At 42.0% G+C, this 13,200-nt stretch overlaps 1 protein-coding gene across 8 annotated transcripts in view; it reads right to left on the bottom strand.

Moving 5' to 3' along the window:
• The window catches only part of Grip1 (glutamate receptor interacting protein 1), a 622,013-nt gene that overhangs the window by 125,126 nt on the left and 483,687 nt on the right, over positions 1–13,200 (bottom strand). For all 8 annotated transcript variants that reach the window (XM_021175316.2, XM_029482638.1, XM_029482635.1 and 5 more), the window contains 3 exons: positions 11,079–11,162; positions 6,680–6,755; positions 4,454–4,599 (listed from right to left, as the gene is read on the bottom strand). In XM_021175316.2, coding sequence (XP_021030975.1) covers positions 4,454–4,599; positions 6,680–6,755; positions 11,079–11,162 — 306 coding nt within the window. The remainder of the gene's footprint in view (positions 1–4,453; positions 4,600–6,679; positions 6,756–11,078; positions 11,163–13,200) is intronic.

Genomic DNA, 13,200 nt, shown 5'->3' with positions numbered 1-13,200 from the left:
AGAGGCCCATTGGTCGTGCAAATTTTATATGCCCCAGTACAGGGGAACGCCAGGGCCAAGAAGTGGGAGTGGGTGGGTAGGGGAGTGGGTGGGGGAGCATGTGGGGGACTTTTGGGATAGCATTGGAAATGTAATTGAAATAAATACCCAATTAAAAATATGGAAAAAAAGAAAATTTTATTGGGGGTTGGTCTGGTGCTGCTATATATAAAAATGCTAAATACTGGCTCCCAAGATCTGGTTGCAGTCTCAAGGAGAACGTTCTCATGTACACCAAATGATGCTGTGTAAACGTTGTTTACCTATCTTCTCTGACTGGTTAAATAAAAGTAGCCGGCAGCTAATTACTGGGAGAATGGAGATAGGTAGGGCTTTGGCTACTGGGGGTTGCAGGTTGGGACCATAGGACTGCAAGTAGAGAGAGAAGGAGGGAGAGGGGATGGAGGGAGGGATGGAGAGGGAGAGAGAGAAGGAGGAGGAAGAAGAGGAAAATGAAGGAGAGAGGAGAGAGGAGGAGGGAGGAGAGAGGAGGAGGAAGAAGAGGAGGTCGCCATTGGACAGGATGGTCCAGGAACACATGGCTGAGAGAAGTGCATCCTGAGAACAGACTGATGGGGTAAACATAGCCCAGGAGAGACTCAAACAGCAAGTAACTTGGGGAGTGCAGCTGGAAAACAGTCTAGTGTAGAAAATCGTCTTAGTGGCCCATTGCACTCAAGTGAGTCCTTAGACGCAGGAAAGCTTCTCTAGGTTGTAGAAGAAACCAGGAAGGACTGCACACAGCATTCCTGTCTTGTTTGATCATGTACGAGTTAATGAGGTAGTGAGAGCGATAGTATTTAATAAGAATTAAGTTTTAGATAAAACGTGTAAAAGGCAATATAACTTCATAGCATCCTAAAGAAAAGACTGCTGGCACTTAAAATTATATTTAAAATTAAAATTATATGTGTCTTTTACGTAGGATACTCTTGGCCTCTGTTTATGTTGTTGAGAGAGAGGGGGGGGGGAATATGCCAGTGACAGCCTCCCCACGTGGCACACTGTGACTACTGCTAGAAGCCACCTTGCAGTTCTCAGCTTCCAGTTAACCGAGGACACATGAGACATCAGTACAGACATGCAAACAGTGACAGTTGTTCCCACTTAGGGCTCATAGCTGAGAGCTCACAGGTACAAGGTTTTATGTCCCGACTCTGATATTTTGAAAACTCAAATACAGTGTTGGTAAACCTATGCTTTGTAAAGGCAAATCCACCATTTTTTTTTTAAAAAGGACCTGTATCTATTCAAATCTACCTCTATTTAAGCAGCTGCTCAAATATTGCTGTTTCTGTTTGCTCAGGATTGAATGCATGTGAGGAAGGACTAGCCACACAACTGTGCAAAGATGCGATGCCCTGGGGTATGTGGAGAAAAATGTTAATTTCTTTTCTTGTTATCCATAGTTTTGCATGGTACTATAGGCAAATGGAAAATTAAATAGTTTGGAAAATTAAATAGTTTGAAGGTGAACATATAAAATGGTATCTAAAGGGAGAGTTAAAGACTCACAGGATTCAGAAAAGCCCCACAGGCAGTTTAAGAAGTACTGAGAAAGAAGGTTTGGGGACGTTATACTGCAGTGTAAGACAAAAATTATAAATCACAAAATAACTTCAGTTTGAACATGAAGATCTATTGATGTTTTTGGTATATTCTACAAACACCCACTTAATAACGATTGGTCATAAGGACAGCTAATCTATGAGCAACCTACAGTTATCATTAAGTGCCTTCTGTGTATGTCTGACAGCTCCCTGTACAGTGTAACCAGAATAAACAAAGATCTGCTTAGTGTTTTCACAGGTCTGTGAAACTTTGTATCATAACAAATGCATACATAGATTAGTGGAGGCAAATGTAAATACTCCTGAGAAGGTGTATCCAGAAGGTGCTAGAGAGTATCCCTTCTCATTCATAAAATGGGAAAGAGAACGAGTCATCTAAATGCATTGGACCAATAAGAAGGTGGGCTGGACCTGGGCCCACCTTAGTTCGTTTTTTGTAAGACTCGGTTTAGCAATGAACACTGGGTACAGAATGAGGAAGGGTCAGGACCACTGGAACATTGCAGTTAACTTTCCATCCTTATTATTGACAACAATAATTTGTTGTTGTATTAGAAACAGATCAACCATATCACTATAGACATTAACTGCATGGTAGGAAGAAAGCGTTAAATCATGCAACAGTAAGCTTTGTTTAACCCAGCTAACAAGAGTTCTGCTTAATGGCTGTTCTCTATCATTATTCCTGGAGAAGGAAATGGTAAAAGAAGCAGGAAATATTTAAAAATATCTAAGGCAAGTTCTAAGTTGAAACAGATTTGGTAAAATCTTTATACCCTTTGACTCTGTAAAACCAACCTAAGCACTGATGTTCAGAATTATATTGTTCTAAATAAAACAACTGCTTTTATTTTGTGTGTATAGATGTTTTACCAGCCATGCATACAAAGGCATATGTGTACAGTGTCCTCAGAGATCAGAATACAGGACTGATCCCTGGAACTGGAGTTACAGAGGATTGTGAGCGCAGTGTGTGTGTGTGTGTGTTGGGAATGGAACTGGGGTCGTCTGAAAGAGGAAAAGAGCTCTTAACCCCTGAGCCACCTCACCAGGCCCAGAATGACATCCACGAGATAACTGTGTGCTACTCCATCAAAGATTCAAATACCAAAGTGAATTTGTATTCTCAGAAAAACACTTTCCAAACATTGTGAGCAAAAGCATGTGAAATGAAAATAAGCACTTGGATGAACTTTCAGAAAATATAACAATCCAGGTTGCCTCATTTCTAAACTATCCCTGTGAGACAGGGCGAAGAGTTTTCAGATGAAAGCCAACACCGTAACTTAACTGAGGGCAATGGGAAACCTGGGATTTGTTTTAGAGACACAGAGTATGGAAATAACCAGTGTTCATTTCCCTACAGTTATTAACAGTTTGGTTGTGGCAAGCAATCTGCATGCAGTTATCTATTTAATACACCAATACTTTGAAGAACTAATTTCCTCGTTATCCCCACTTTAGACAGGACATTCTAAACCAGCCAGCCTGGAGAGATGAAATAATTTGTCCAAGGTCAACAGACTCCAGAATCCAAACCAAATGTATCCAAAGACTCTGTATTCGCTAGTGTTAGTGCCCTTCACCCCCTTTAGAGAAAAAAATGTCGCCTTCAGTCTCCTGCTTTCCTTGTTATCATTTACATCTCTAAGAAACAGACCTTCAGGCTCCTCTTAATCATTTGATAATACATCTCAACCACACCGGAGTGGAGAGATATTTGATATTTGCCTTGTAAATATTTAAAAGAATATATGCTTGCACTTATTAAGTATATTGATGCTAATGGGTGTGGGAAAGATAAAGTAGCAGTCGTCTCCCATGGCAAATGAAATGGCGCTTCACACTAGGACGCATGTGCTGACTGTACCATGAGATCCCGGTGCACATGCTCTGGAATAAACGTGCGGAAGTAGACAAGAATATCAAATACTGGTTACCGAAGGACAGCGAGGAAACTCCCATATGCTTTCATTGGACATAAACTGCTTTACCTCTAATTACATCACAGATTAGAACCTCTTCATCTCTGCATCTACTCAATAGAATCTATTTGGAGAAATGAAAACTTGGTGTATATTCACTGTAAAGACATTGCCATTCAAGAATATCAAGCACTTTGACTATGGTCAGCCCTACTCCCTCTTGGGTCCCCAGCCCATCTTGCTCACTTTCTTCTTCCTCTTCCTTTCCCTAGGAATTGATTCCACTTTAACACACACACACACACACACACACACACACACACACACACACACACACAGAGTTCTTGTCAGCCATAAGGAAGAATGAAATTAGGCTGTTTGCAAGAAAATGGGTAGGTGTGTATACATACCATGAGTATGAACCGTATTAGAGAAATGTTATTGCTTTGCCTCATTCATGCGTTCTAGTCTCTTCCATGAGTGTAGAGGGTGACCCATATTCTGACATAGTTATTTATGTAGTTATCATCATTTACTCTGAGTCAAGTCATTGAGAACCTTTGAAGAGAAACTCAGTCTGGCTTCTTTTTCTGTCACCTTACTCTCAAGACTTGTAGCTGCTAGGGCTCTCTTGCAGTGACATGAAAATCAGAAAGCCAGAACTCAAGTTTTGTGAATCCGGAAGGTAAAACTAGTTTGGTGCAAACATACAGTGTGTACAGAAGAGCTGACAGCTAGGTCAAACGCTGATAGAATGGGACTTTATTATTGAAACCGTGGACACGAGAACTGTGTGCCACTGAAAAGTACCACTTAACCTCTTCCTAACTCAGAGGAAAATGTGTGCCCATGTCATACCCAACCCTAGTGGCTTAAACTAGAGTATGAGAAATCACACCCTCAGGGCTTCACACATACCCATCACGGAGACGTCGTATTCTATCAGCAGCGTGGCTTCTTGTCCGCACTGTTTAAGGATGCTCATGGCCTCAGCATGGGTGGTTCCCAGGAGCCGAATTCCATCCACGCTGAGCAACCTGTCTCCAGGTTTGATGGTGCCCTCTCTAGAGACAGCGTAAAGGAACAGTCTTGATTAATTCAGCATAATGGGGCTCAGCTTTAATAGTCACTTAGCCAGAGTCCTGCTTTCACGCACTCCCTGCCACGTCCCTCCCATCTGCACTCTTCTCAGGCATCAGGAGTGACAGTAAGAGTGTAAAGAGGTAGCCCTGAACAGAAAACCGCTGTAATACAAAAACCAGTAATGAGAAAATAACTACCTATTAGCCAACAATCTGGTCACCTGTAGTTAACTCTTGGAGGATGAAAGGGAGGAAGGCGCATTTTGCCTTCTTGTAGACTTTCTCTTGAAAGTCTAAAATTGATTTATTAGAGCCCGGGAAATAGCATTCGCCTGTTTTTCCCCAAAGTTAGGCTGAACAGAGAGGCCTTTTCATTCCATTCCATTTGTCAGCAGTGAACCCAAGTGAAAGAGAGAGCAGTGTGGGTGGAGAAGTTTCCCAGTCTGTAAATTTCCCCACTGAGTTATGAGGCCATTTGCCAATCATTATGCCAATGCAGCCTCACATGCCTTGGATGGGGCAGGCAAATAATATACTCCCTGCTGTGACCACAGTCTTAAAGCACTAGGAGGTGACAATCGAAGAACACGTTAGTGACATCACAGAGGCAGGGTCAAAGTAACCTCCGGGTCACCATCTTTGTTTGCTGGAAGGAAGGGCCCAAGATGAAAACCTCAAAAAGAGGTCTGACAAACGTGGGACTTGGGAGAATAGAAATGACACCCAAAATAAACATCTTTCACGTAGATAATTCTAGGCGGGTGACCGAAGTTTCATATTTAGCGCTCGGGTGTCTCCGGATATTCTAATTTCATTTGGCAATAATGTGTGCGTTGCTTCGGACATTCTTGTTAACCGTAACCATAAAGATTAATGAGGAATGTGCATACATTTATTTTCTTTAAAAAGAGCAGTCCCCAAGAGACGCACAGGAAGGAAAGGGTGGGGCTCTCTGAGGCTTGCATTGTGTGCTGTCCTCTGCAAAGGCAGATAGATGCTATCATAGGCAAGAAGCCAACATCTCCTTTCCTTATTTTATATGAAATACCATCCTCCCTAGAGGTGAGTTCTGGAGGAGAAACCTGAACATGTAGCCTCGTCCTCTTTAATACCAGTCTTAACTCAAAGCCTGCCTATGGCTTTGTTTGGTCAGCTGTGAGACAATGAAAGTGCATCCCTTATGGGGTGGTTTTAAGTCTAGGATAAGACTATGGTAACCAAATGGGTGGTGCATTTTCTGGATCATAGAAAATTCTTTAAAAATAGTATTCATTGTGATAGTTTCTTTCCCAAATGGTTAAAAAATGTCTATCTTGATTCTAAATGGATAGGCAGAAGCGACTGGTGTGTCTTTTCCCTACTCTTTAACAGTATCTGTGGAAGAGGCATTCCTCCATTATTCGGGAGCCTACCTTTGCCATCAGAAAACAACACAGGCTCATGCCTCTTGAGAGACAACTAGATTGAGAGTTTACTTATGTCCCCGCAAGGCTTATGAGAAACCGCCTAAGAGCACTTTCCATTCCCGCACCAATCTCTCAAGGAAGAGACATCTCTAGAGATGGACACAATCTCTTCCCTCTGACTAAGTGTCACTCCCCTGTGTCGTGCAGGGTCATCATCATGAGGTGGTGCTACAGCCCAGGGATGATGCTGATGGTCAGAGTCAGGGTACCACTGATTCCTCCCAAGACGGGAGCACAGCAGTGCTGAAGGACACAGGCCAAGGATCTGCCTTCAGAGAGCCTGGCATTTTCTGTAAGTGCTTCTGCAGAGTCAGGCCACCCGGACCTGAGAGGCAGCTGGTGGTGTCTGGATCTACAGCGGAGGGCACTGAGCTCAGAACCAAGCACTTGCTGTGGAGGAGCACAGGACAGGTAGGGACCGGAGGTAAACCCTGATTTTCTCTGCAGCCACAGCTCCAATTCGTTGAGCTTTTATATTTTATATTCTCACATACGTATCTAGCTGCTACTATGAGATGTAGCAACCATTCTCTCTTTCAGCATCCCCAGCTATCTTCTATAGATTTTGCATAATGACGCAGAAAGATGAAGTTTACCTGTCAGCAGGCCCTCCAGGACGAACACAGGTTATCACAACTGGACGGGACTTGTTCCTGTCATCATGCGCTCCCCCTAGTTAAAAACAAAGCAAAACAAAGGAAGGCTGCTTAAAACTACTCCTGTTCCTTTTCAAAAGAATCATTTACAAAGTGCCAACCAAGACACTGCAGTGTGTTTGTGGATATATGGAGGAGGGCATGCAGCTTTCTCTCTGGACTTTTAAAGTCATTAAAAAGTCATATTTATTTTAGAAAGGATGTTTCTGAAGTCACTACCTCTCCACCTTGCAATAAATATAAGCAGTTATCAGAGTGGTATAAGACATTTGACAATGGGAATGGCGTGGGGTTCACTAATTAAAACTACTGGTCCAATGAGAATGCCTGCCCATCCTAAACAATGGACATGTATGAGTGCCTTATGCTGAGCCTGGGCCATGATTTATTCGAGGAAACAGGTCTCTTACCATGTGTATTAGAAGAGACTCAAGAAAAAGACCACATTGGAAAAGAAGGAAGGAGAGAGGGAGGGAGAGAGGGAGGAAGGAAGGAAGGAAGGAAGGAAGGAAGGAAGGAAGGAAGGAAGGAAGGAAGGAAGGAAGGAAAAAACCGTGCAGCACCCACGTATAATTTCAGCACTTGGGAGGCTAAAGCAGGAGGAATCTTTCTAAGTATGGAATCAGCCTGATCTATAGGCTATGTAGCAAGTTCCAGGCTTGCCTTGGCTATAGAATATGATCCTGCCTAGAACAAATCTAAGTGGCTTATAAACGGCCATTATAAAAAATTATAGTGTTCAAAATATTAGGAGCAGATTTGGCCTGTTTTCCCCTACTGATCGCAAATCGAATTTAAAATTTTGCATAAGGAAAATTTCTGTAGAGGTGATTGTAGAACTACATCGTAGAGCTTTGCATAGAAGGTAAGCCATTGGGAATTTTCTTTTTTTGATCCAGGACCGGTTTATACAGCTTCCTCCACCTGTGTTCTCCAGCCCGTGCTCATGGCCACCAGGAATGGAGCACTCAGGACATCTGAGGCAGCCCGCTCCACTTCTGGGCAAGGCAGAGTTTACAACATTCTCCTAATGGTCAGCTGATGCCACCAAGTCATGCCTTGGTCCTTGTTATATAGAGTAGACTATTAGCACATCAAAATATGATGTCTGCTTTTCTCCAAACAAGTTTTCCCCCAAGCTGAAAATGGTAGTCCTAGCTCATGAGGCTTCTCTATCTCTGGTGGAATATTTCCTATTCTTCTATTCCTTATGTGACCCGAGTACCTTATGTGCTGTCATCCCAGGAGATTACATGGGTAGTCTCTCGTTTCCCAGTATCTGATAAATATGAGGGCCATCATCGCCTCTTTTCAATGGGTGTGTGGGAAACAGACTGCAATTTCCCAAACTTTGCACAAGGGAAGGGGAATGAAAGGAACTCGGCTGAAGAGAAAGACTAAGAAGCATTTTATTTCTTCTCATTTGTTTCTTTTTCTGCAAAACATTCCTATAAGGTACATTTGCTTTTCTACGACAGAACAGATTTAGAGAAGGATGCAGGTTGGAACCAGCAAGAAACCCTCCCACGATTTTCTCGGATCCACATTTAAATATGAAACACCGGATGAATGCTACTTGGGTTTGGAAACTCCTTGATAGCTGATGTTTCATCATCATTGAAATCATCCACCAAGTTTGTCATTCACTTAGGTTTTAGGAATTTGGACATACAATGTACAATGGGTAACTGAGACCAGCGATGCTCCCTGGTTAGAATGACACACATTAGCATCCTTTGAGATACTTTTTAAAAACAGCAGTATCTGGGCTGGTAGCAGAGCTCAGGGTAGGACAGCTTAGCAGGCATGAGATCTCAGGTTCAATATTTAGCCCCAGAAAAGGAAGTCAATGCCAGGGTCACAGCAGAGAAAACATGCGAACAACAAGCCTATGTGTTGTAATGAGCAGATTTCACAACTTTCTACTTGGGAATGTCTAGGTTTCCTTGTCCACTGTAAAAAGCAGGCTCGGTGGCACAGTCCTCTTTAAAAATAGATTTTGTTCTTTATTGTCTTAAACCTTTAAGTTATCTTAGTTTGTATATGGGTGGATAGGTCAGAGGATAACTTCTAAGAGTCAATTCTTTCTTTTTACCATGTTCCAGGGGTCCCAGGGGTCAAAGTGAGGTCATGAGGCTTGGTGGCAAGTACCATTATCCATTAAGCCAACATTATATCACTACATCAACATTATTATCATGCCTACTCAGAGACCCAGAGAATGTTCTTCCATCCCAAGGATGGGCTCTCTAAAGTGGGACACATGGAGGTCCCAAGAATTTTCTCGTCTTTCTGGAACCAAGACTTTGTTTTCAAGCATTAGAAACAGAATCCCAACTGTGGCTACAAAGTTGCATGAGAACATGTGAGCAAGAAACTCTCCAGCACGGAATGGACCTGTTCAGTCTGCAGTGTCCACTTCCTTCATGATTTATCAGTATTCTCACTGGTCCAAGTTGAGTTAAAAATTGCAGCTAGGTCAAAAAATATCAGATGAGCTACTCTTTACCCGTCATACTGTCGCCCGGATCAGCCCCTGACCTTGACGGATGGGTTGAGGAGGGCAGAGAAACGTTCTACAGGTGGGCTTCGAACTGATTCTAAAATGTAAAACTGTAAACGTTTAGGTCTAACCAGTGTATTGAGGCAATTTCTAAAGTCTATACAAATGTGGCAGTCACTGGCTAAAACTGGATCTTTACTATGGAGACATTAGAATAGTACCTATAACCACACAAATTCAATAGAAGAACATTAAGTGAGTTATTCACTCCTTTCCTGTATGAGGTACCCCCCCATGTATCAACTAGTATTTCAGCCTCAGAAACTTTTGAAATTCCTGAAAATTGTTAAGGGGATATTTTGGTAAGATTACACCATCGCGCGCCTGGAGATAGATGTGGAATTCAGTTGTGTCTAGCCGCTTTATTTTGCAATGAGAAATTGTTATTGGCTTAAGTCTTACATTAGAAGTTTGATTGGTTATTGATTGACCGTGTGGTAATTAGTCATGAATATGTATGGCGGAAGTAGTTTTCAATGCTGTTTTTTCAACAATTAGAATTTCTGCATGTGTTTCAAAAGCACGTCCCTTACGGTTAAACTGCCAAAGAGAATCACCACATTTCAGCCTAAATATCTTATAGGGAGAGTTTTTACTATATTGATCTAATTATTTTTAAAAGAAATTTAAGAATGGTTGTGGTTTGTAACCAGATCTTGGAACCCATCGTGAGTCTGAAACATAGGTTTTGGCCAGAGAAACTTCATAACCAGAAAAAAAAATGTCATAACTGCTGAGCCAGCACACACAATGAATTCCTAAGTTATCTTCTGCTTTACTCAGTTGGCAGAAGTTATCAACGCGTGTCTTAAGTTCATTGATCTTAATTCCTTGAGGTAGGGTCATTGTCTTATGATACCAAAGCACTTACTGTTAAAGTGACATGGATATGTGCTTAGTAAGTATTACATCGAGAGATGGCTTTGCTAAATGACTGGTCCAGATTAGAATCGAGCATTCAGAGCTCAGTTATAAAGAAAAGCTTGTCCAAGGAAACACAGCTGTTTTAGTGTTTGACACTAAGATGAGCAGTGAATATTAGCTTATACTTTATAAATAATTTGGACAGAATTTTTCCTCTTGTACTGTAGAAAATGTTATCAATAACAACAATATCAACAGAAAAAAAATCTCCCCAAAAGTGTAATGTTAAAATTCTGATGCATTCATAGTTATTGAATCTCATTATCACACTGTGGATTGAGAACTGCTAATGTTGCAATAGTCTTTCAGGGGTGAAATCACTTATAAGAAAAACAAAATCATAAAAACCCAGAGTCAACCCAGAATTAATGAAGTCACTTGAACTCTTTAGCATCAAGGCTGTCCCGTAATGAGATAGGTTGAGCTGGATATACTTGGGTACCCCAAGGACTAGGTTATCTATGGTCCTTTTTTTTTTTTTTTTTTTTTTTTTTTTTTTTTTTTTTTTTAGAAAGCTGCCGTAATAAAATTCATTCCCAAAGAAAGTAATGTAAACAGAGTAGCTTAGCACTCCTGTATCGAATCAAGCCATCCCTATCAATAGTTTTGATTTAGAATTTCAGACCAGTTACAAAGACAAAGGAACACTGGAACGTTCTTAGTCCGTGTGGTCACTGGAAACTGACCAGATCTTTTGGCTGCTTGCTTCGTATTGCTAGGCTAAAGCAAAGCCTGGAATTCATTCAATGCTTCTTCATTGTCTTATTTGTTAAAAGATAATTTCCCCTCTGGAAACATCAGGTTTTAAGGGTGCCTTCTGGATCTCCCCCATAGTTTTCAGCCTCCACCTACCTCGGATGACAAAACCAAAGGTGTTGCCTTCTTTGTGCAGCGTGACCTCCACAGTTCGGAACATAACACTGGATCCTTGTACAGCTGTGTATGGGAATGAGATGGGAAAACATGAGTCTATGGCTGTAATAACATTTCTATTGTAATTTTTTTCAATGTGACACAATAGGCTTGTAAGTTATGTTGCAAATAATTTATTTTGAAGAAAAGAGCAATAATCTCAATGAAGTCTGAGAGGAAAAGAATTGTAATGGCATTCAGAGACTGTAAGTAGTTATCTGTATAAATGACCCGTATTGCTCCAGGTAGAAGCAAACCTCACAGCTAATTCCCTTCCTTCTGGATAGACACATTCTAGATAGGGGGTGATGTGTATATTGCTTAAACTCTACAGAGCAAGCAAGGCAATTTTCAATAAACAGAAACATTTTCCTTTGTGAAATACAAAGGCATTATGACTTCTGCCAAGCTTATGAAATAATTTCTGCATTCACGTTTAGTTTTGAAGCTGGAATACGAGGCAAACTCATTCCTCCCGGATTACAATCGATGGATTGCTTGATGCAAATAGATGTTCTGACACATAAGCAGCTGTTCGACAAAGTTGCCAGCAGCCCAAACGCGATGCGGAGAGCTAATGAAATCCTAAGTACGTTCGCGCCGTGTTGACAAAGAAGACAGAGATCTGCTTAAACTCATCTGTTACCACCTCGTTCTGCTGGTTGCCCTTGGCTGCTCTCATTTCACCGTACTGCCAGTCCCAGTGCCTAATTACATTGAATGACACATGCAGGTATATGTCATGTTAAGGCTTACCCTCTGAAAGACTCTGTGAAACTGCTTTTGGGACATACTGAGTGACTCTGATTGTATAATATATCATAGCTACATGAAAAAAAATCCCACCAATTGGATTTTAACATGAGGGGTGCGGGATGATTTTGTTGGAGCACAGAAGAAAATGTGTATGCTGTACAGAAGTAGATGGCTTTCAATCCCTGAAAACACTGTACGAGGGAAGCTGGGAATGATGGAGCATGCTTATAATCACGGCACTTGAAAGGATGAGGCAGGAGAATTGCCACAATGCGGGTGGAAGGGAAGTCTGGGCTACTTAGTAAGAGCCTACGTCAAAAAGGCATAATGAGCCGGGCGGTAGTGGCGCATGCCTTTAATCCCAGCACTCGGGAGGCAGAGGCAGGCGGATTTCTGAGTTCGAGGCCAGCCTGGTCTACAAAAGTGAGTTTTAGGACAGCCAGGGCTGTACAGAGAAACCCTGTCTCGAAAAAAAAAAAAAGGCATAATGATGTCTCTAGCCATAACTCCCAGTCTCACATTTTATACTGTTACTTGATCTTAACGTGTTTCTTACATAAAACTCTCATCAGAAAGCCCGTGACTTCTGTGATGCCTGAGTTACATTGTATTGCCTCTACTGTGGCGTGGAACAGACACACTGGATATTTTGTTTATATTTTCTGTGCACTGTCCAACAAATGACATGAGCTATTTGGCACTTCATTATAAAATAAGCCTGTGCCACAAGCTTTTATCCAAACCCAGGCTACTGTGGATGCCATAAGTGCATTTCAGGTGGGTCAGGGCTGAGATGCGCAGTGGAGGTGGTTTATAAAATCATCCTGACTTCACAACCGTTTCAAATCTAGACGGGTTTCTTGAGACATAGCTCCACCTAAACTCAAGGAACATCTTGCAAGACCCCATTGCATACACTAGCAAGATTTTGCTGAAAGGACCCAGATAGAGCTGTCTCTTGTGAGACTATGCCGGGGCCTAGCAAACACAGAAGTGGATGCTCACAGTCAGCTTTTCGATGGATCACAGGGCCCCCATTGGAGGAGCTAGAGAAAGTAACCAAGGAGCTAAAGGGATCTGCAACCCTATAGGTGGAACAACAATATGAACTAACCAGTACCCCCAAGAGCTGGTGTCTCTAGCTGCATATGTATCAGAATATGGCCTAGTTGGCCATCAATGGAAAGAGAGGCCCATTGGTCGTGCAAACTTTATCTGCCTCAGTACAGGGGAACACCAGGGCCAAGAAGTGGGTGTGGGTGGCGGATCGTGTGGGGGACTTTTGGAATAGCATTGGAAATGTAAA

Source organism: Mus caroli, chromosome 10 (assembly GCF_900094665.2).
Source record: "Mus caroli chromosome 10, CAROLI_EIJ_v1.1, whole genome shotgun sequence".
NCBI classification, from domain to species: domain Eukaryota; kingdom Metazoa; phylum Chordata; class Mammalia; order Rodentia; family Muridae; genus Mus; species Mus caroli.
The sequence above is the reverse complement of the archived record's forward strand: the minus strand, read 5'-3'. Positions and strand labels throughout refer to the sequence as shown.